Below are 23,561 nucleotides of genomic sequence, written 5' to 3' on the forward strand. Positions count from 1 at the left end.
CTGTGTGTTTGTTCTCATGGGTACACATCAGTTAGCTTTTGATTGTGAAGAAGGCCGGAAGACAGACTTTCCCTTTTAAGGTGGTCCATGTCCCTTGTAGGGTTAGCCCCTTCCCTTCTGCTTGGCCTTTCTCTGGAGTCATTTTGTTTCCCATAGTTTGCTGCTGGTGCAGTTTTAATTGACTGCCAACTCGGACATTCATTGAACATAAAAGCTTTTAGCTAGTGCATGGACCGGGTACGAGACATATCATCAGACTCAGGAATCATGAACTGAAATTCTTCCCACGGGTTTTGAGGGCTCAGGGCTGGGCGGGAAGTGGCCAGATAGGTCTGGTTGTAGGCCTGACTAGGTACTGTATCTGGACGTGGAGGACAAAGCCTGTGTGGGCCACTCTGTCCATTAGTTCCCTTTGAGAACAGCCTTTGGAATGCATGGGTGAGCTTCCCTCCCCTGCTGCTACCCATCCCTGTCAGTCTTAGAGCTTGGCTGGCTTCCTCATACTCCAGGGTCCTAGAACAGCTCTAACCTTTCTTATTTGTACAGGAAAACATCAAGCAGAAAGCAATGTTCTCTGAGGCTTTGGTACATTCTCCACTGTCCTGGGGAAGGTTCCAGTAAATTCCAGAAAGGGGCTTTCTGATACTGCTAGTTTCAAAGAAAGGTTTCTAGCCAGGAAATGACATTTTAAACCTTACCCTGCTGGCCTTTCCCCACTCTGATCCTCCTGCTTCCTTGAAGGCTTCAAAGGCGGAATGTAAAGACCTACCACAAATTGTGACATCTATATCGGCTCTTCAGATGAGGAGCCTCTCGGAGTTGGCTGAGCTGGATTTGAACCATAGAGGAGGGATGAATGGATAGGAACACATAGCGACACTGAGGATGTAGACCAGTGGTCACAGCTCAGTACTGCAATCCACCTGGCTTCAGGCAGCAAAGACCAGACCTGGAGAGTTCTCAGCTATGCAAGAAGCACACCCTGAGTACATTCCAAGGCTAGCTTCACTGATAGTGCACTCTGAGTACATGCCCAGGCTAGCCTCACTGATTGTGTACCCTGAGTACATTCCCAGGCTAGCCTCACTGATAACACACCCTGAGTACATACTTAGGCTAGCGTCACTGATGTTGAGGCACACACAGTCCTTGTGGGGAAGGGCTAGCCTCTGCAAGCCTTCCTCAGAAGCATGGGCCACATACATCCTGGTTAGTGGTGTTTTCAGTTTCATTTTTATTTGGGGATTTCAGGTAAAAGGAGGCCTCCCTCTTTTTATGTCTGCGGTTGGCTCTGCTTGGAGGTGATGCTATCTGGCTTTTCCTTTAAGAAGCAATGTCACCTTGGACAAATTGATTTCTCAGAACAGTTTCTTGCTTTCCACACGAAAGGGTTAGGCATGGGTGTTAAAGTCTCCTCTGACTTCCCTGTTTATGCTCAACTATACAGCATCAGTTTATGGCCCCCCAAATCTGTATCACACTCACAATCAGAGGACTGTGCCCCGCACACTTCATCTGCTCTCTTGATACTGACACTGTTTGCAGTCATCTTTTTCTGGGATACAGGAGCAACACACTTTTTGCGCACTGAAGATTTCGGACACACACACATGGGCTCTGAAGATGTCTGCTTTAGCGTTGCTGCTGGGGTTCTGCGGTAAGGTGGGCCCCGCTTTGTAGGCTTACACAAGGTGTTTCTCAACCAGAAGGGACAAACCTGCAAGAATAACTCACAGGCAGAATGTTCAGATTCCTCAGGTGTGAATTAAAATGGAGACGAGGAGAAGACCCAGCCAAACATCTTGAAACATAATGTTATGCGGTGTAGTTTTTTAGACAGTTCTTGGTACCTCTATCAGGATACTGAGTGCTTCCTTGGCTTGGCCAAGTTTAGTGTTTAAAAATAAACACAGACTTCAGTTCAGAATCCTAGACAAGAGAGGATGTTGGAAAAGTTGTTCATGCCATGGAGTATGGACATTCAGGATGGAGGACCTCTCCCCCCACCCCCACCAGCCTTGCTCAGAGCATCTGTCAGCTCCCAGTTACCGTGTTTAGCAAAAGTGATTGTTGAAACCATTGTCTGCATCACACAGACTAGTATTTACTCGATAAATGAATTTCTGCTTTAGATTAAAATCAAGATGAAAAATGAAATGAGAAATTTTTATTTAACATGTAGAATTATATCCCTATTCTTATAGGGAGAGCTGGCCTGTAACTTAAAACCAGCCACTGGGGCTCCATAGCCAGATGGGATGCCTCGAGGACTTTTGAATATGAGGAATGTTTTAGCATTTTCTTTGCAAGCTTAGATTCAAAGAGGACCTCTTTGGAAACTTGGCTGTGCTTCATTTCCTGGCATGAGGATTGGCCGGCTGGATTCTTCCTTTCCACCCACAGTGCTGACAGGGTGGAGTGTACTTCCATGAAATTGTATGTTTCCAAAATAGGACCCACAGTTTTGCTTTACTGCAGTTATAAGAGTTGTATCTCTAACCAAAACAGAGAGGAACCCAACGATTCTAAAAACAGAACGCCAGCTCTGCTCTCAAATCCTGTGGGACGCCATTTTTATATTTTACAAAGGGGCTTTCAGTGGGAAAGTAAAGCAAGCGAATAATTTCTAAGGTAGTACAAATTTTGTTTTTTGTTTTTTGTTTTTTTTCCAGTCTTACTAGTAACTACTGCCAAAGTGTGGTGGCATTCTGGATGTCGTCCAGGTAGAATATACATCTGTGACACTGTATCCAAGCACAACCATACGCCAGCCTCTTCATGAGGAGCACTCCAGTGTTCCTTGCTGTAGGGGTGGAGCCATCGTTTCCTGTCACAGGATGATCTGAATAGAAGCTGCCATGTATGTGGGCTGGGATGTGGCCCAGTAGGTAGAGAGAGTTTCCCTAGCATGACACAGCCCTGGAATTGGTCCTCAGCCGGGCATATCAGGCATGGGGGCTCACACCTCTAGAAGGTAAACACAGGAAGAATAGGGGGTCAAGGTTATCCTTGGTTACATAGGCAGTTGGAGGCCAGCCTGGCATCTGTGAGACCCTGTCTGGAAAACAGCAGCAGCAAAGAACTGGGTGTGGATGGACAGCAAGAGTCAGGCTCAGGAGAAGGAGAGAGGCTACTTTGCCGGAGCTAGTAGATTTTTTGGTTACTGATCTGGTCCTCAAAAGAATCTGTTGACAGCCTCTTGGCTGGTCCTTTTCACTTCCAGGGTGACATGGAGACAGCTTCCGTTCTGGGTCACAGGTGACAACATCTTTATAAACATCCCCACCACACCCCCACCCCACTCCCACCCCACCCCCACTCCAGGTACTGGAAGACTGCCAGTCAGACAGCACAGTAAAGAACCATTACAAACTGACAGGGTCCCTGTGAGGCAAAGACTGGAGCATGGTCCTCCCCAGGGTCCTCCCACGGAGTAAGTGGAATAGGTGGAAAGGGTGTCCGGGGATTTGGACATTGTGTGATTGGTAGGAGGAGGCGAGCTTTTGCCTCCTTTCCCAGCTGAGGTCTCTTCCCCCACCACCACTTCGGTCAGTTTTGAGAACCCCACTGTAGCTCTCCTCAGGAAACCTGAAGGTGCTCTCGGCCCAAGAGCCTGCTCACAGGATCTTAGGGGGTTTGTTTTTGGTTTTGATTCCCTGTAACATTACTGGAGAGAGACTCTGTGTGGCCCACAGGGCAAAGCTGACACCTTTTCCTTGTCTCTCTTTCTGCTCCCATCCTCTCAGTTTTGAAAGTAGGATCTTCAGGCTCCAAGTGGCTCATCTTCAAAGATGCGTCTGCTCTCACGGTGAACTCTTGGCACTTAAAAGGGGTTTTGATAACTTAAGGACCCTCTTACTGGCTCCGTTTCCTCCCTCTAAGAACTGCTGGGGTTGCAGAGATGAAAGTACCTCCACAAAAGACTCCCAGGCACTTCCCAGGGTCTCTTGAAGAGAAGGTTACCTGGAGGGAGTGAGGCACTGTTCCCCGGAGAACTGGCCCAGGGATGCAGTGAGCAAGATGGCAGAGGGCACCTAGTGCAGAGCCTTGAAGGGTGGGTGTAGAAGTCACGGCCGTACAGTGTGTCTGAGATGAGAAGCATCCTCCTGCAGACACAGTCCTCAGCCCCTCCTCAGATTCACAGAGCTGCCTCCCAGGAGGTGCACTGGCAGTTAGGAGTGCTTCAATTCTTGATACAAGGCCTCAACTGTATAGCCCAGGCTAGCCCAGAGTTCACTGTATAACCTGGGCTGGCCTTGGATTTGTGATCCTGTTGTCTGAGCCCCTTGAGTGCCTGGATTCCAGATTCAAGCTGTTTGTTTTTAAACACAAGCATTTCATGTGTTTAAAGAATAATGTGTTTAAATGAGACGAGGCAGTCTTTGCCTGTCCTGGGAAGGGATGCGCTCCCCCAAGCAAAGGGGATAATGTGAAGTCTTAGTGGGTTCCTGCAATTCAGAAGAACAGAGGAACTGGGGTTATGATTGTAGCCTTGGAGGGGAGACGGGCGATTACGTGGCTCCATACTGCATGGGGCCAGCCTTTGATGAAAACTGGGAAATATGAACTGGGGAACTGGTGCTCTCTCTGCACAGAGCTGATCAGAATGCCAGAGGAGGTGACTGAAGCATGCTTTACTGTGGCCAGCGGGGTTCTTAGTGTTGGGCGTTTTGATTTACTCTTATCAAGAGTCTAAGTTCATAAAGTCGTGCTTCGGTGTTATTTGTTCAAATTCTCAGGAATGAACACACTGTGGCTTACTTTTCCCTCTGCCATGTAGGTACTGTCATTAAACACCCCAAGAATCAGTCTATCCTTTCCTCCCTCCTTCTCTCCCCCTCCCTCCTTCCTTCCCTCTCTCTCTCTCCCTTCCTCCTTTCCTCCATCTCCCTACCTTCCATAGCATAGACAGAAGGATTCTGGGGGCTTGCTGGACAGAACACTGAACACTTCAGATTCAGTGGGAGACCCTGTCTCATGAGATAAGGTTGCAGAAGCAATTGAGAAAAAGCAAACATTGACTTCTTGTCTCCATGTGCATCCCCATACATGCATACTGTGCGCTCTCTCCCCATCCCCCTCTCCCTCCCCCTTGCTCTCCCTCCCCCTTGTTCTCCTTCTCCCTTTCTGTTTCCCTCCCCCATCTCCCTCCCCCATCCCCACAATTCCCTTGGTTTCATTGGGTTTAGTATTGATCTTGATATTTCCTCCCTCGATCCTAGCACTTGCCAGAGTTGGACAAACTGGCTTTTGGTAGCCAGCAAGTGACTTTGGTGTTCGTTCTTGCGTCTAGTTCCTTTCTCATGTGCTAGGACTTAGGTAAGAGGAATCAGAACTGTGGTGACAGTTAAGGACAGAGCACTGTCCACAGAGGGGTGGTGGCCTCTGATAGACAAGCAGACAAAAGTTTTATGTCATTGATACACGTCATTCACTGATACATGTCATTCATTGATTGATACAGCCAAATGATAATGGCAGAAGGAAGATTCCTTATTGAATGGTGAAATCTGTAAAATGGTTATGAATCTATCAGATAAAAGATCAGGTGGGATCAGGAAACAAAAGTTAGTTTTCTGTCGAATATTACATTTGATTTAAAAGAATTTATTAACCAACTCCCAGTGTTTGCCCTTCAGATCTGAGGCTAGGTTTTTTTCCCACCACAGAATGAATAACCTGTTTTGATTTATCTTGTCTTGTGTCTTTCCGTGCCCTATAGACCAAGGTGGGCTGGGGTGGGGTGGGCGGAGAGCCAGTGTCTTACGGTCCAGCAGCCTCTGTCAAGAGTGTCATGGCATCTGAGGCAGTGCCAGCATACCCTGCCATAATCAGTTCCCTTGATTGTTCATGTCTAGGGAGACCAGGCTTCGGATGACCTTTGGTTTCCCAGACAGAGCTGTCAAAGTTAAGTTATAATACAGAGTGATTCTTACCAGGAGTAAACTGGCTACCAGTATTTTGGACAGTGTAGCAGGGCAGTCTGGTCAGAGCAGTGACAGTGAGAGCCCTGGAAGCAAGCGTCTGCATGGAGGTTTTTCCTCTGTGGAACATTCCGAAGGAGTGGTTTCGTCAGCAGGGGCAGCTCGGACTGTTCCAGCTTGTGATCTCAGGAGGCTGCATGTTCTGCTGGTCTGCAGTTTGCTTTTGGTAAAAGTGCTTCAGGCTGGAAAGTGAAAATCAATTATATTTTCATGTGTCTCAAACATGTGACGTTAAGCCTCACTCTGGAAAAGCGTTAGCAGAATTCCACGTTATCTGACCAGTTAATAATCTGGACTACCAGAGTTTTACATTTACAAATTTTTATTTTCTTAAGATTTATATTCACTTGGGAGGCAGAGGCAGGTGGATTTCTGAGTTCGAGGCCAGCCTGGTCTACAGAGTAAGTTCCAGGACAGCCAGGGCTACACAGAGAAACCCTGTCTCGAAAAACCAAAAAAAAAGATTTATGTTAATTATTTTAAAATGTTATTTTTTTTTTTTTTACCTCACTTAGGACAATCAATATAGTACCCCACCCCAACAGACATATGCAGAGAGGCCGGTCTATCTGCTAATCCTAGATTTGTCAAATTGCTAATTAAGTCATCGAAAGCCTGCACTGTTGAGCGTTGCCGAGACCTTCCTGGTCACGGTTCTCCCTGAGGCCCACTAGCAAACCGTCTGATGAGCGTGTCCTTGTGCACAGTGAAGTGGTTTCAGCACCTAATAATGAACAGAGGGACACAGGGGCAGAGGCCACTGTCTGTCTTCTATAAGTGACATCCCCAGCATCACCCATACGTCCTGCTGAGAACCGGTCCCAGTGTCCTTGTTTACGGTTGTTCCTCTCCTCCCGTGACAGATATCAGTATTACCTGCAAGTCAAAAAAGATGTGCTTGAAGGACGTTTGCGGTGCTCCCTGGAACAAGTGATCCGGCTAGCTGGCTTAGCTGTGCAAGGTAAGGCTTCCTTGGTCTTCCGTCTTCTGCTCCAGTATGCTCTCCCAGTTAGATTTGATTAAGCAGCCTCTGGCTGAGGCTCCCTGGTCACTTCAAGATGATTTGCATTAAGATAAAAAATTAGTGATTGGGGGTGATCTAGGAGGGGATTTCTGGAAGCTGCTTTAGAGTCAGCCAGTGCTTGTTTGAGTCTGGCTCTAACTGAAGAATAATAGTTTTATTTTAAATCCTACCTGTAATTGAAGCTGCCTTTCAGAGCGTGGAGGACATTCTCTCAGGAGTATCCCTTTTTACGCTATGGTCATATCCTGATATTGTGAATAAGTTACTGTCACTGAACAGTAGCGTTAACTGATACTCCATACCTCCTGTAACAGAGTTTCCAAGAGATCTAGAAGTACATGGTGAATGTTTGACGAGGGACAGGAGTTGAGTGAACTTGACTTTCAACCTGTCTGGCTATATTCAACCTTTACTACATTGTAGAATGTGTTATTGTGTGTGCTTTCTATTCTAATTTTTATTTATGTGTACTCGTGTGAGTGTGTTCCAGGCATGTGTAGGGGCCAAGAGAGGGCGTCAGCTCCACTGGAGCTAGAGTCACAGGTGGCTGTGGGTCACCACACATGGGTGCTAGGAGCCAAACTCAGGTCTCCTGGAAGAACAGAAAATGTTCTAAGTCACTAGACCATTCTCCATATCTGCATCCTTCCTGTCTGTCTGTTTGTCTGTCTATCCATCCATCCATCTATATAATAGTGGTTTAAATGCGTTTGCTCATAATGAAAATAGAGTGTGTGCCTGTGTGTATGTATATGTACCATGTGGGCAATGCTTGGGGAGGCCAGAAGAGGGCATCAGATCCACTGCAACTGGGGTTACAGATATTTGTGAGCCACCATGTGGGTGCTGGGAACTAATCCATGTCTTCTGCAAGAACAGCAGGTGTTCTTAACTGCTGAGTCATCTCTCCAGCCCCAAGTGGCAGAGGACTGAGAACTTGCAGTGTGCCCTTTGCCTTCACACTGGGCCTTTGGTCTTTGAGAGGCTTTTCTTTCAGTTCCCTGTGTGTACTCTCCTCACTGCTTGGGCACCCTGGGTGTTGGAAGACCCTTGAGGAAGTTGGCAGATTCAGTCTGGATTCCCTTTTTATTGGGTCTTTGAAGTGAACTATTGTGTCTGTATGATAAGACTTCCTTTAAGTATATAATGTTAAAACATGGTTCTCCGGGCCTGAGGAGAAAGTGTTAGCTTGCAGGGGTGAGGGCCTAAATTTGGTTCCAAAGAGCCCACATAAAGGTGAGTGTTGTCTGCGTATGTATCAGAGGGCATAGGCAGGAGGCTTCTAGGGGCTTGCTGGACAGAACACTGAGCACTTCAGGTTCATTGGAAGACCCTGTCTTATAAGATAAGGTCACAGAAGCAATTGAGAAAGATCAGAGATTGACTTCTTGCCTCCATGTGCGCACACACACATGCGTATAAGTCTCGGTCTCTCTCTCTCTCTCTCTCTCTCTCTCTCTCTCTCTCTCTCTCTCATTTTTCTAACAGTCCCTATTGGGCCATTAGAAAGACAGACCATACCCACAGAAGTAAAAGAGCTGAGAATGAGAGTGATTCCAGGTGATTCAACTTGAGATCTGAGCGTCTCACCTGAGTGACAGCTGCACTCTGTAGGGGGAGCTCCGTGCCTCTGTCCTGTTGGCCTTTCTGTGGTACATGCAGTCCTTCTTCTGCTCACTTTGCTGCTAAGTGCTTTTCTATGGGGTCGAGATCCAATGTGGGGTTGGTTTTTGTAAAAGCAGAGCAAAGAAAGGCAAGGTATCTCTGCAGATTCAGTTTGCACGTGCCCTCCATACCACAGTGAGCCGGCAACTGGGAGAAGCAGAGTTCCTGGCATCTTGGGACATTTAAATGTGTTCAGGAGGTGTGAAGATTTTCGAGATTGCCTGCCAAGGGTGATTTACAGTGGGGGGTTTCCAGCCGCAGGTACATCACCAGCTACATTTCTCTGTATTAACCTTGACTTAGAAAGTCCCCTTGGCAGGCAGGGATAAGATACCAGCCTGGTACACAGTCAACAGACAGATTTGTTTGAAAGTCTTTAAATAGCCATTAGGGCTTGCTTTCAAATTTCCTCACTCTTTCTAAAAATCATCTAGTGGAGTCCATGCACCAGTACTGACAGTTGCTAGGTTAAAGTTGGGCCCACAGAAGAGGCCTTGGCTCGGATCTTGTTTAATGGGGCAGCGGAGAGAGTGCAGTCGAAGAGGGTATGTGGGCACAGTTTGCTGTGTTTTACCGTCTTTCTCTTCATATAATGACTGCTGTTGTTTCCCCGACTTTCCCTCTCAGCTGACTTCGGAGACTATAACCAGTTTGATTCCCAAGAATTCCTCCGAGAGTATGTGCTCTTTCCTATGGTGAGTTCATTTTCATTTCTCTTGGAATCTTACTTTCCTCGGACATTTTATTCTTTATTGTGGAATTCTCTGTGCTTCCTGGGGAGGAGGCCTGCACGTTTTAATATGGGGACAAGTGTTAGGATGTACCAGGAGTAGAAGGGTGCATCTTCCCACCTCAAAGTACTTCCTGATCCCCCTCCTCCCCCCACCCCCCGCCCTGGGCAGAATGTTGGTAGTATGGAGAGGCAGCAATGAGTCTTGTGGGTTGACTTGAAGTTTATCAGTTCCAATAGTGCTGCTTTCTTTCTGTTGATGGAATCTGTACGTTTTGTATGTATACTGTAATCAATTGTAATCAACAATTATGTAACCAACAAATATAGAGTATTATTACTCTTTTTCTCATATCTATCTATCATCTATCTATTATCTATCATCTGTCTATATCTATCTATCCATCCATCTTCCTTTCTTCCTTCCTATCATTTATTATTGACCAAGTTATTTTAGTTAGGCTGATAGTACCATTTGAATGTAAGCGCTGAGAGTGGACTGGGCGGCAGCTCAGTTGTTGATCACTTTCCCACCTTGTGTAGCTGTGGGTTCAATCCCCAGAACCACAAGAGAGGACAAGAGGTGGGGGAGGTGTGTGAAATGTACAGAAATCAGTCTCGTTTGAAGGAGCACAAGAGCACAGGAATGAGTTCACTCAAGAAGACGAATGACTCATTCACTGACAACCGTAAAACACTTAAGAGAGAGAGAGGCAAGATTACACAAACACGTGTTCTAGGGCATGGCTTAGAAAAATTGGTGTTAAAATGCCCGTGTAACCTAAAGCAATCTACAGACTTAACGCCACCCAGTCAAATGCTATTCTTCACAGAAATAGGAAAGACAAACCCAAAACTCATTTAGACCTGCAAAGGATCCCAAGAAGCCAAGTCAATCTTGAACCAAGGGAAAATAGAGCCAGGGACATTGTGCTGTCTGAACCTAAGATGTGTTACCCATGTGGTGGATGATTTTATGTCAGCTAGACGTAGACTAGAGTCATCTGAGAGAAGGGAACCCCGATTGAGAAAATGCCTTTATAAGATCAAGTTGTGGGTATGCTCATAGGGCATTTGCTTAATTCTTGATTGATGGGGAGGTTTCAGCCCATTGTGGGTGGTGTCATCCCTGGGCTGGTGGTCCTGGGTTCTGTAAGAAAGCAGGCTGAGCAAGCCAGTAAGTAGCACCACTCCATGGCCTCTGCTTAGCTCCTGCCTCTAGGTTGCTGTCCTGCTTGAGTTCCTGTCCTGAGTTACTTCATTAATGGATTGTACATGCAGAAGCCAAATAAAAACTTTTCTCTCCAACTTGCTATTGATCATAGTGTTTCATCATAGCAATAGTAGCCCAAACTAAGACTCCATGGCTGACACAACAGGGTCCTGGCTTATGAGCAGACACATTGACCATTGGAATGCAATGGAACCCAGAAACAGATCCACACATGTATAGCCTTTTGACAAAGAGGCCAAGGACATGCAAGGGGGATGGCAATATTTTCTGTAGGCTGTGTTGGGAGAGCTTGGTACCCACACAACATAGAATGAAGTGGGGACCTGATTCACCCTGTGTTTATGAATGGAGTAAGATGCAGGCATACGCCCCTTGACTTTAAAACTCTTGGGAAGAGAGAGGGGACAGAGGGCACTCCACAGACCTCTGCCATACAATGGCTTCTGGCATATGACCCATCAAGTACAAGTAACTAAAAAGCAGCAAGGTCACATCAAACGAAAGAACTTCTGCACAGCAAAGGTCGATTACAGAGGAAAACCCACACATGGGGAGAAAATATTTGCAAATCATGCTTTGCACCAGGGACTTGTAGCCATATCTGTGGGGGCTCGAATGTGATTGTAAGCCAAGAGATAAGAAGAACATATGCAGCATCACTGATCATGAGGAGTTGTTGTGTAGTCTACAGTGGAACGCCTGCTTCCTTCTGGTGGGATAACTACGGTCAAAGGACAGTCATCAGTGTACAGGGGACTTGTGGTTACCACACAGTTGCTAGGAGGTATGTTAGCGCAGTCACAGGGAACAGACAGAAGCTCCTCATAAATACACATGGTCATTATCTGTCATGGAGACACTTGTCTACCGATGGTCTTTGTGCCCTCTTCATTTGGGACATCTGGCTCCTCTGGACGTACTAACTAAACTACCCCAGGCCTTGGTAGTTGGGTGTTCTCTGCTGTAATTGCTCTGCCAGATCTGTGTATCATAGAGGTCAAAGGTCCCCTGCCCGCCTCTGAGGAATGCCTTACTGTCTGCCCGACCATGGGCAGCAGCCGCCAGCCATGTCCTGCTCACAGGCCTGCTCCTGGGTGAGCACTTCCTAGTACCTTCCATGTTTGAATGTACTCATTCTAGTTATTTAGTTCTTAGCCAATTAAAAATGCTAGGCCTCGGGTCCTTAAAAGCTGTTGCCCACTGCCAACTGGCACGTAGTGTGTGCTCATACTTATTTCTGGAATGAACCAGTGATCTAAAACTGCCCATTCCTGAGCTGATTGGAAGGTAGACTAGAGACGTCACCCCTGGGGAATTCTGACACCTGGATGGTGGCTACACTGAGGGGAGTTTTACTGAGGATGATTGAACACCTCAGGAAGGTAGAGTGGTATGCCCAGAAGCCCCGTGTGCAGCTTCTGCTCTTACACAGAGACACTCACCATGGCTTTCTCTTTGGTTCCTTTTTGTTGTTTTGTTTTCTTCAATTGTTTTGTCCCAAATTGTATTTGTCCCAAATATATATTATGATATAATAAATGATATATTTATTATATAATTATATATTATACATAATAAGTATAATATAGTGTCAACCCTCAAGAACTTACAACACAGGTTTCTCAGTGCATGCTTTCTTGACTGAGTGAAGCTCAGGTGGACTAAGGGCTGCCAGTCTTTCTACTGTTGGAACCTCTTCCTCCATAGTTGTCCATTCCCCTGCGTGAAGACCTTTTGCTGGTGGGTGCAAGCATGGAGTCTGGACAGGAGATACAGCTTAGGTACCAACAGGGACATTAAAACACAAAAGCAGATCCAAAAAGGTGGTTGAATAAGTAAAACTGCTTGCACTGTCAGCCTGAAGGCCTGACTTTGGTCTGCAAAACCCACATAAGAGCTGGGTGCTATGGCATGTGCCTGGATCCCAGCAAGGGTGCACTGGGAAGCAGAGACAGGCAGGTCTCTGGAAGCTTACTGGCCTGGTAGCCTAGCCGACTTAGCAAAGTTCCAGGACAGCAAGGGACCCTAATGCAGGCAAAAGGTGGAATGCGCCCGAGGACTCACATGAGGTTGCCCTCTGACTTCCACATGTACAGCATGCACCTCTGTGTATGTGCGTGCACACACATACACGCACACACGTGCAAAAAATAGCAAGAAGACAAAGGCAGAGCTATCGAGGGAGTAAGAGATCAGCTTTAGCACTTGTGGGAAAAATTAGGCATCAGGTGATAAAGGCCTGGAAGGGTTTTATTCTTTCTGGTTTTGAAGATTAGGGTTTCTTATGTCCATGATGTCTGAGCTCAGGGACCACAGCAGACTCAGAACATGCCTTGTACATACCGCTGATGGCCAGGGTGCCCAGGAGAGCCTTCCTGAAGGTTTTCCTCTGGACCGTGGCTCTGTTATGTCAGGATTTTGCCTTTGCCCCTGAACAAGATCCTTCTGAGGAATCAGCTTGACAAGTAGTGCAAAGTGCCCACTCAACCATTAGACCCTCTCCACAGAGTCTCTCTACGGGCCCTCTCTCCACACCTGTCTTTAGAATAGTTGATTAATCTGGGTTTAGGATGTACCTGACAGTTCCCCGTGATGAAAGTATATTCCTGGCCTTTTGGTGTTGTTCACAAAGTTTCCCAAGCTAACTTTGAACTCAATGTGTAGCCTAGGTTGACCTTGAACTTGTGATCGTCCTACCTCAGCTATCCTGCCTCCCAGCCATCAGGATTATTATTCTTAGATCTAAGTTTGCTCTCTTTAGAGTGGTTTACCATTAACCTCAGTGGATGCTTATATTCAAATTTAAAGTAAAGTTAAATAAAACTAGAAGTCGAGTGTTTTAGTCACACTGGCTACCTCTTACTGTTCAGTAGTCATGTGTGTCTAGGGGCTGCTGTGTAGGAAAGATCAGAAGTATTTTTTATTGTCCCCTAAAGTCCCCCTAGGAAGTGCTGAATAAGAAGCGGTAGGTTGCTATGCTCATGAGTTGGCTCAGCCCTCATCTTTCTTCTCTGAGTACACATCCCCAGTGCATCCTGCTGTGATCTGTCTCAGGTGGTCTGTGCTCTGAAACTTCACCACGTAGTTGCTGGGTGGTGCTGAGGCTGTATTGGGGCTAACAGCCTTACTGGCCTCATACCTAACCTTGAGCAAGGTAGCTGATACACCTCAGTCTTTCCCATCTGACATGAGAATAACTCCAACGCCACTGTGAAGATTAAGGAAAATATCCATCTAAGGTATCTAACTTGGTCTAGGGCACATTCCCAGTAACCATCATTTGAATGTGTTACTACTACAGTGACTCTATGATGTGCAAATGAGTTGATCAGTGCCACTGTTTGGATTTTAAAATGCAAGCAGACAAGATAAGCAGAGAGACAAACTATCATTAACCAGTTTGGTACAATCAAAACCTTTTGTCTAAAAATACGAAAGTTATATGCCATACAACAAGCTTAGTTCAGTCAATATTTATTGACCGCTTACTTTGTCTTATAAACTTGGGTCATTGTGGGAGAGCCCCATGACTGCCTTCCTACAGAATGTAAAGAATTGCTGCCCCAGAGGTAGCTATAGTCTGTCAGGGGAATGGGGGCAAGGAAGGAGCCAGGATGCTGTATAGATAACCACAGAAGAAACACTGTAGAGAGAACAACCAGAAGAGGTGTGGGGGGTTCCCACAGCAGAGGAGGTATGTCCAGGTGAGGGAGTGATAGCTGAGACGGGGCATTTCCCATGGTGTGATGGTACTGTGTGCCTCTCCCCAGACGTGTGGGCACCAGTGTAAATAAAAGCAGTAAAAGTTGTGTTAAAAGCCGGGCAGTGGTGGTGCGCGCCTTTAATCCCAGCACTTGGGAGGCAGAGGCAGGTGGATTTCTGAGTTTGAGGCCAGCCTGGTCTATAGAGTGAGTTCCAGGACAGCCAGAGATACACAGAGAAACCGTCTTGAAAAACCTAAAAAAAAAAAAAAAAAGTTGTGTTAAGGACACAGTTTGCTTGAGGCTCTGAACTCCCGGGGGAGGCGGTTTGGAGGGACGGCTGGGTCCCACTGAAGAAAGGGTCCAGATGCCAGGCCCAGGTGTCGATCTAATTGTGCAAGCAGCGGGGAGCCACGGAAAGTTGTCAACCTTCAGCTTGGTTCTCCTGGAGTTTTCAAAGGGGAGCACGCATTCCTCTGCTGGGGGAGGGACTGGGGATGAATGGCCCTGTTTGATCCTGCCTAGTCACTGACTTGGCAGATGGCATTTCTTCAACAGAGAAAAGAACAAAGTACACAGAAGGTCCACAGGTGTGTGGCTGTACCACACACCCTGCCATTTGTTATCCCGCACTGCCACACTCACACATCTCGGGTGTGCAAACCTTGCCCCAACCCACATATGCACAGGTGGAGGCATTTGAGCGGCAGATAGAAGCAGAAGGGTGCTTTGGGGCGGTTTCAAAGTCGGAACTGGAGGTTTAGCGAAGCCCTTTGATCTCCAGTTTATTCTCTTCCTTTGTGCCTCTTAGAATGAGCACCTGGTATGGCTGCCTGAGAAACATGCAAGCCGCTAGTGTGTCAGGCACACAAGACCCTTCCAGTCTCACAACAGGAAGCTTGTTTATTTCCTTCCAGTCATCCCAGTGGCTGTCACTCACTCAATACCAATAATAATAAAGAGTCCTTTCCTGTTCATCTGCTTCTCTCGTGTTTTTCAGGAGCTTAGGACCTTCTAGAATCCGAAGAACAGAGCTTCCAGACATAGTTATGGGCTCATTATTTGGTTTTAAACGATACCAATTCCTCACATTGTTGTTTTGAGATAGAGTAGTTCTTACCCATGTTTATTTTGGGAATGGTGTAGAGTTTTACCCATGTAGGCTTGTGAGCTTGGAAATAAACGTCGATATAAATGCTATTTAAAATATTTTTGTTTGTGTTCGTGTGTGTGTGTGTGTGTGTGTGTGTGTGTGTGTGTGTCCAGAAGTCAGCCCTGGATATATTTCTAGGGTGCTGGTCCACCTTGGGTTTTGAAGCTGTGTCTCCTGTTTGCCTGGAACTCATCCACTAGGCTGCATCTTCAGGCCAGCAAGCTCCAGTTTCCCCCTTTGCAGACTGAGCCTCCTAAGCCTTCTGCTTCAGTCGTTCCCAGGTTCCCAGCACCCACGTCAATGACCATGAGGCACCCAAGCCATCTTGTCGTAGATTCTAAGGCTGGACCTCAGGCGTTCATGCTCACATGACAAGCATTTCACTGACACTTTGTATGACTCCGTCCAGATTTCAGTCCCCTGCACCCTGCACCACCGACAGTGTGAGCAGGGAGAAGCCTTCAGCAGGATGTAGCTTGAAGACTCTTGCCGTTGCCTGTGGAGCTCAGGCGCCAAATGTGCACGCTTTGCTGTCTTGGCGCCTGACAGCCATCTGTTCCTTGGCTGAGTAGCTAAGGAGGATGGCTACACATGAGGTCCTACAGATGTTCCTGCAGGTGTCCCGAGGTGTGTTTAAGCCCCTCCCATGCTGAGCAGCAAGTAACACCATAGTGAGCCAGCTCTGCTGCCACACAGTTTAAATTCATTGCCTGGAATTTTAGAGGTAGACAAAAGGTCCTGGCACAGCAGATTCCAGTGTTCAACTCTTTAAAATGATAGTCTGGATACTTGTTGGCTTCTGCCCTAATTATTAAAAGCACATCCCCACAGGCCGTGGAGATAGCCGGACAGTAATGAGCTTGTAAGGACTTGAGTTTGATTCCCAGAAGCCGCGTTAAAGAAAAGCTGGCTTGTAATTCGTCTGCTGAGGAGGCAGAACCAGTTTAGGCCCTGGAGCTTTTTCTGCCTAGTTGGCCTGGCTATCTGGTGAGTTCTAGGCAAGTGAGAGTCCTTGTCTTTTAACACCAGCAACACAACACCAACAACACAACCCACCAAGCTGTCTACACCTCCTCAGTGTAGGAGCAAGAGGTGAGGTCATTCTCTCATTCTCTGCCATCCATATACTTACACATATGTTCATGTGCACATGCATATGTACCTGCACATACATGAACACACACATACACACACACGGGGGGGAGAGAGAGAGAGAGAGAGAGAGACAGAGACAGAGACAGAGACAGAGAGAAAGAGTGCACAAGTACCTAACAAGCAATTTAATAAAAGTACATGTGAGAGGCAGTCAGGCAGGGAAGAAGATAAATAGAAAAAAGTGCCACGCCACTGCTATGGCAGGAGCTGTGCTGTCTGGGTCCCACTGGCTGTGGTGAAGAGATACGTGGGACAGCAGGAACCATATACTTGAGCCCATTCTTCTACAAGAGAGAGAGAGGGGACGTATTACTGGGGATACCTGACAAGAGAGCCACTGTCAGACACCACCCTTCATCTGTGTTTCTGTTCTTCCAGGATTTGGCCATGGAGGAGGCTGCTCTGGAGGAGCTGACCCAGAAGGTGGCCCAGGAGCACAAAGCCCACAGGTAAGGCAGGTGGAGACTGAGAATCTGTTCATTCTCATGTTCAACATAGCACACCTTCTGGCTCCTCCCTACCTCTGGCTGTGCTCCCTGCTTCCTCCCTCCCCTCCATTCCTCTTCCTTTTTTTTTTTTTAATCTTCCTAACTCTCTTCCTCTCCCTCCCTGTCCCTTCCCTCTCTTTAAAAGTTTTCCATTTTAAAATTGTGGAAAATCTTCATAGCTGCAAGCAAGCTAGTATCTTTTTAAAATAAACAACACTGTCCACAGAGATGTGTGGGACAATTAGTGCTCTTAAGGCCATGTCTCTTAATTGAGTAATTTACCTTTTTTTTTGTCGAGTAAGAGGCAGCTGAATGTTAATGCTGTAGTTGATAAGGTATCATCCTCCCCAGTGGAAATGTTTGCCATCCCCAGTGCCTCAGCTCTGGAGTTTGCTGTTAGGATACTGAGGCGTTCCAGTCATTTTTTGTGCTAACCATTTCCTCCCGTGGCTGTTTGGATTGTAGCGGGATCCTGCCGGCAGAAGCTGAGCTGATGTATATCAATGAAGTTGAGCGTTTGGATGGATTTGGACAAGAGATCTTCCCGGTGAAGGTAACATGCCATCCCTGACCCTGTATGTACATTTTCAAAGTTAATGCCATGGGCCAGAGTGGTTTCAGCTTCTTAGTGTCACAGGACATTAGATGATGAATTAGTTACTGTTTCCTCCCTGTGACTGGACAAGCATCAGCTTAAAGAAAGAAAGGTCAATTTTAGCTCACAGTTGAGGGGAATACAACCTTTGGTGCCGGAGAAGGCACTGGGGCATCTGGTCACATTGCATAAGCAACCAGCATGCAGAGTGAAAGCAGAGTGGGCTGTGAAGCCTCAGGACTTGTCCCCGGTGACCCAGTGACCCGGTGACCTATTTTCTCCAGCAAGATTCTGCTACCTAAAGGTTCTATAACTTTCCCAAACAGTACTACCAGCTGGTGATGTCCTTTTCTGACACGTGAGCTTGTGGGGGACACTTTCCATCCTAACCACTGTAGTGTGAAGAACTCACCGTAGGTAAAGAGAACACTTCTTAGCTCAGAGATTTGGGGTTTGGTCTTCAGCAGATTATTATATTATAGGACATATAGATTATTATATTATAGATTATTATTATAGGACATTCATCTAACTGAGTCCATACACCAGCACCCCTCACCCTAAAGTATGGAGACCTGGTCTGTCTTTCTTCCAGCCATCGTACTTCGGATGTGAACGGAGGCTAGCTAGGGGCTTTCCTGAGCATCCTCTGCACTCTCCTTGGATGTGGGGATGATTGCTGGTGAAGCAGATTAAAAGCATCTCCAGCATGCAGCCATGTCTTATTTCTCCAGCTCTACAGAGCTGTGTGTGGTGGGTGTTCTGTGGAAACCATGCCTAGGAAATCATTAAAAGCACCTTACATCCATGGTAAGAACCCACCTACTGGAGTTGAGTGGGTGTGGCTGGGAGCATCATGGAGCACAGAATCCGAAATTATTTCCCCTTCTCTACTGAACAATTCTTCAGAAGATGGCATTCTATTAGAAACCCAGTGCAGTTGGCGCATCCCAGCGATCTGGGCGATGCCTGTGATTTCAGTACTTCACTCTGGGCTGGCTCCGCCGCCTGCTTTCTGTGCACGATCTGTTCCCACTCTTTTGCTTGCTGCAATTTGCCTTAATGAGAATGGCCTGTGAGCGTCGAACAGAATCAAGCGGGGTGTCCGAGTCTCGTGGTAAGGGCTAAATGGCTCACTTTTAGATTTGTTTAATTTCCTTTTGCTTCTGTAATGCCGCCCTTGGTAGGGCTGTAATCCATTTTTCTTGCAGTAATGCCTGGCGAGCCCATCTGTAGCCCACTCACAGCAGCCTGTATACAGTCAAAGCATTTTGTGTCACTGGAAAAGCAGTCAACTTTTCTCTGTTTCTACCAAACCAGCTTCTCTGCCTGGAAGTTGGGGGTCTCACTGTTGCAACCATCTGCTTGTTTGTTTTTATTGTCCAGACTGTAGGAAGGGCAACCGGTGAAGCTTGCGCTGAAGTCTGCTTTGTAGCATGTCCGTGGGTTTCTAGCAGGTTCTTCCTCAGAGTGGGAAGACCACCGTTTCATGACAATTTGGGATAACAATACCCTATTTTTTTAAAAACCCAATTCTTAAGACAATAAGACATTTTCAGAAATTAAAAATATATCAGAAGTAGGCCGGAGAGGTGGCTCCGTGGTTAAGAGCACTTGCTGCTCTCTCAGAGGACCCAGGTTTCAGCTTCCGCAAGATAGCTCACGGATGCCCTTAACCATTGTCCTAGGAACTCTGGTACCCTCTCAGTCTTATGTGGGAATCAGACATGCATACAGCGCATAGAGCAGGCAAAATTATATTAAAATATTGAATAAAATTAAATATTAAAAAGTGATATATTAGAAATGGAAGATAGTGGAGATTACAGGATGAAGCAGAGGGAAGCTCCTCAGAGCGGATTCATGAGGGTGGGAGACAGGAGAGACTGTTTAACCACCTAGAATGTTTACCATCTGAGCAATTCAGGGTCCTAAAGAGGAGCCAAGGAAACAGAGGGGCGTGTCTAGTGGGCGGGGCTCCCCGAGGGCCTGAGGGCCAGCACTGAAGGGTGCAGGGCCTGGACCTCAGTGGGGTGAGTGAGATTTTACACAAACCCAAACGATATCCAGCTCTTCAAAGTATGTGGGTGGATAACTGTTTTCCTTTAAAAGTAAATAAATAAATAAATAAATAAATAAATAAATAGAAAGAAAGGAACAAAGGAAAACTAAAAATTTAGTAGAGCTCAACAAATTTGAGAAAAATCCTAAAATTGCCTCTAAATAGAATGTGGTAAAGAAAGATGCAGTCAGGGAGTCCTGCAGCCTCAGCACAGCCGCCTGCTGGCTAGGATGCAGCCAGCTCTGTTGCATCATTCCTAGGGTGACCGCGGGCAGACTGCAGACAAATGCTTAAGGTTGGTGCTGTCTCTTGCCTTGTGTCTGTATTTTTTTTTTTTTTTTTAGATTTAATTATTTTATGTATGAGTAGACTGTAGCTGTCTTCAGACACACCAGAAGAGGGCATCGGATCTCATTACAGATGGTTGTGAGCCACCATGTGGTTGCTGGGAATTGAACTCAGGACCTCTGGAGGAGCAGGCAGTGCCCTTAACTGCTAAGTCATCTCTCCAGCCCTTGTGCCTGTATTTTTAAAACGACAAATTCAATGATATGATAGTACAGAATCTACTGATATCTATGTGCATGTAGGACACGGAGATCAAGCTAACTCACATGTCATTTCACAGTCCTAGCCCTTTAAAAATTTATTTATTTATTTATTTATTTATTTATTTATTTATTTATTTATTTATAGCTTTTGTCTTGGCCAGTATGTCCTCTGCTCTGCATCTCCCACTCTCCGCTCAGATAAGGCCCACTCCTTCCGAGTGAACTCTGTGTCTGTCTCCCCATGCCTTTTCTCATTTTACTTAGAATCATGGCGTCCACTGACATATGCCAGAGTGTCCGATTTAAAGTGTGCACGGTATGACACTCTGTGGTATATATGTGCACGCCCTGCCCCACTCCATATCTCCCTCATTCGTCTCTCTCAGGCTGGATGACCTTAGCTACTGTGAATGATGTGATAAGGTCACCATGGTAACAGATGCCTTCTGTTGATCTCCTGCAGGACAATCATGGCAACAGCATGCACCTTGGCATTTTCTTTATGGGGATATTTGTGAGGAACAGGATCGGAAGACAGGCAGTAATATACAGGTAATCTCTTCCTCCCACTTTCCCCTTCAGAGGCTGCAGGCCACTGACTGCTATGCAGTGAGTCCAGAGCCACACCAGCTGGAGTGGATTGCATTTTCTCAGTTGAGATGAAATTAACCCTCTTCAGGATTGATGGGGCTAGGGAAAAACCGATAGTGCTTTTCCTGGAGGCTCAACCTTCCTGACTGCAGGGGATGTGCATTCCAAGTCACTGAGTCACTGGGGCGGACCTTGGGTGTAGGAAGAGCAGGCTCTGTAGGCAGTCCTGCCATTGCCTTTGTTGGGACTATCCCTGGCCATTTGGACCCAAACCACGTTCTTCCCTGCACCCTCTGACCACGCACTGGGCAACCACAAACTAATCTTTATACTAACAAAACGGGCTTGATCGCCTATAAAAGTGTATCTTAGAATCGCTTGGACTGTGATAACTAATCAGTTTGAGTATATATATATATATATATATATATATATATATATATATATTAACTTGGACCATTTAGCCTTCTTTTCTGTTTAGTACAAGCAAATCCTGTGCAGGGATGGGGTGACTGTCTTCCACCCCACACTTGTCCACCAGCTGGCTCTTTGCATGGCTGCCTATAGGTTCTGTCACATATGCTCATTGTGTACCAGGGTTGTGTGGCCCTGTGTTGATTGACAGAACACCATTCTTGTATGAGCCTCTGGAAGTGTACCTGTGCACCTAAGGCAGCTGGTCAGTGACAGTTGAAGCAGGCCAAGCCCCTCCTGCCTGGAAGCTTCCAGGACAAGCTTTGTGGATCAGGCAGGGCTGCGTTTTTATAGTTTTCTAACCCAAACTGTCTTGATTGATGTCTCTCACCCAGATCCCACTGTACCATTGTTTTATGATGTCACCCTCTTGCTCTTTGAAACTAGAATGAAGAGAGAAACCTTAAGACTTATTTAAGGGCTGGGGAACTGTATCCCAGTTAGTAAAATCTTCCAAAGACTCAAGTTCTTTCCCTAGAACCCAGATAAAAAATGCTGGGCATGGTAGCACAGGTTGTGATCCAGAGCAGGGAGGTGGAGGCAGGCAGGCGCATCCTTGGGGCTCTCGGGCTAGCTAGGCTGACTTCCTTGTCAAGTTCCAGACCAGAGAGAGACTGTCTTGAAAACCAAGGTGGAGGGTGACTGAGGAGCGACACCCAAGGTTGTCCCCTGGATTACACACACACACACACACACACACACACACACACACACACACACACACAGAGAGAGAGAGAGAGAGAGAGAGAGAGAGAGAGAGAGAGAGAGAGAGAGACACATATGCATGCACATAAATGAGTGCCCTGCACATACATGAGCTGCTGAGCTGAAACAGTCATGCACACATGTCAGAACCAGAAGCCCTGTCAGGGTTGGTTCTATTCCCTCAGGTGCCGTTCCCAGACGGGCACAGCGTGAGGACCGCCTCTAGAGTTTTGGCAGTTGTTTTGAAGGAATTCCATCTGGAAGAATGAAGAGACCTCCTGCCTCTTAAGATCCTAGCATCAGCAGGTGGCTTCTCAGCCAGGTGTCTGTGTCAGGGAGAACATGGAGAGGGGAGAGGACTCCCAGGCATGAGTGGAAAGCACAGCTCTTCTGGAATGGGCAGGTGACTGGGAGTAACTGAAAACCCCAGATAAAGAATTCACTCATCCCTGACTCAGAGAGAAGAGTCACTGAGTCAGGTTTTCAGTAGTGTCTATATTGAATCTGCTTCAAGGAAGAGTGAATCAGCTGGTTTTTTTTTGTTGTTGTTGTTGTTGTTGTCCCCCCCCCCCCTCCGGATGTGTGAGCTGAATTTTGTGCAAGAGGCTGGATCAGTGCAGGGATTACAGACCTGGAGACAGGGAATATCTACTAGGTGAGGGGCCTGTGTCTTCTGGGGTGAAAGATCTTGTGAGAGATCTAATCCCAGAATTTAAAACATATATATTAGTGCTGGAAGCAGGAGGATCAGAAGTTCAAGGTCAGCCTCAGCTACATGGTAAGTTTCAGATCAGCCTGGAATACTTGAAACCTTGTCTTTAAAAAAAATAAAGAAGGAGGGAAGAGGAACGGGAGAGACAGAGAGAGACAGAGACACAAAGAACTCCCCAGAGATTGGAGAAAACTCAGTGAGCATGGTGTAATGCAGAAAGGATAGGTCTGGGAGCTGAAGTGTCGGCTGAAGCTGGAGTGTTGAGGAGACAGCTGGGGCCTGTCTCTGAGCAGAATGGGAAGCACACACTTCTCTCCTGGTGTCTGGCACCTGCTTCTGGGATTAGATTCCTCAGACCCTGACAGGCCACAGGCCCCATACACAGGTGAATGCTGTGTGTCTTCCTTCATGTCCATATCTGCTCATCGAGTGAGTCCCCTGGACACCTGTCATAGCCAGGACTCTGAAGGCAGGCAAGGGAAGTGTGCCTGCGTATGCTTAGATCACCAGTGTGTAGAGACATGCACAGCCATTGGGCATTATTTTCCAAGATGGCACAGTGAATGTGCACACTGCAACACAACTTCACTACAATTTGGGGTCATTAAAGCATTCAGGGGGAAGTACCTCGTCGGTGGGAAACTTGGGAGGAAGGTGACAAAAACTATCCAGGTTTTTCTTTTAGCCACCAATAAGGCAAAACACATTTCATGAATGTCACTGTGCAGGTATAATCT

The 23,561-nt window shown here is 46.7% G+C and overlaps 1 protein-coding gene across 1 annotated transcript in view; it reads left to right on the forward strand.

Annotated features, from left to right (window-relative positions):
* Ptpn14 (protein tyrosine phosphatase non-receptor type 14) overlaps positions 1-23,561 on the forward strand; it is a 142,001-nt gene that overhangs the window by 82,982 nt on the left and 35,458 nt on the right. The window contains exons 4-8 of the mRNA XM_034513143.2: positions 6,848-6,945; positions 9,301-9,368; positions 17,025-17,095; positions 17,600-17,687; positions 20,806-20,894. Of these exons, the coding sequence (XP_034369034.1) occupies positions 6,848-6,945; positions 9,301-9,368; positions 17,025-17,095; positions 17,600-17,687; positions 20,806-20,894 (414 nt within the window). The remainder of the gene's footprint in view (positions 1-6,847; positions 6,946-9,300; positions 9,369-17,024; positions 17,096-17,599; positions 17,688-20,805; positions 20,895-23,561) is intronic.

Source organism: Arvicanthis niloticus, chromosome 10, assembly GCF_011762505.2.
Source record: "Arvicanthis niloticus isolate mArvNil1 chromosome 10, mArvNil1.pat.X, whole genome shotgun sequence".
In the NCBI taxonomy this organism is placed as follows: domain Eukaryota; kingdom Metazoa; phylum Chordata; class Mammalia; order Rodentia; family Muridae; genus Arvicanthis; species Arvicanthis niloticus.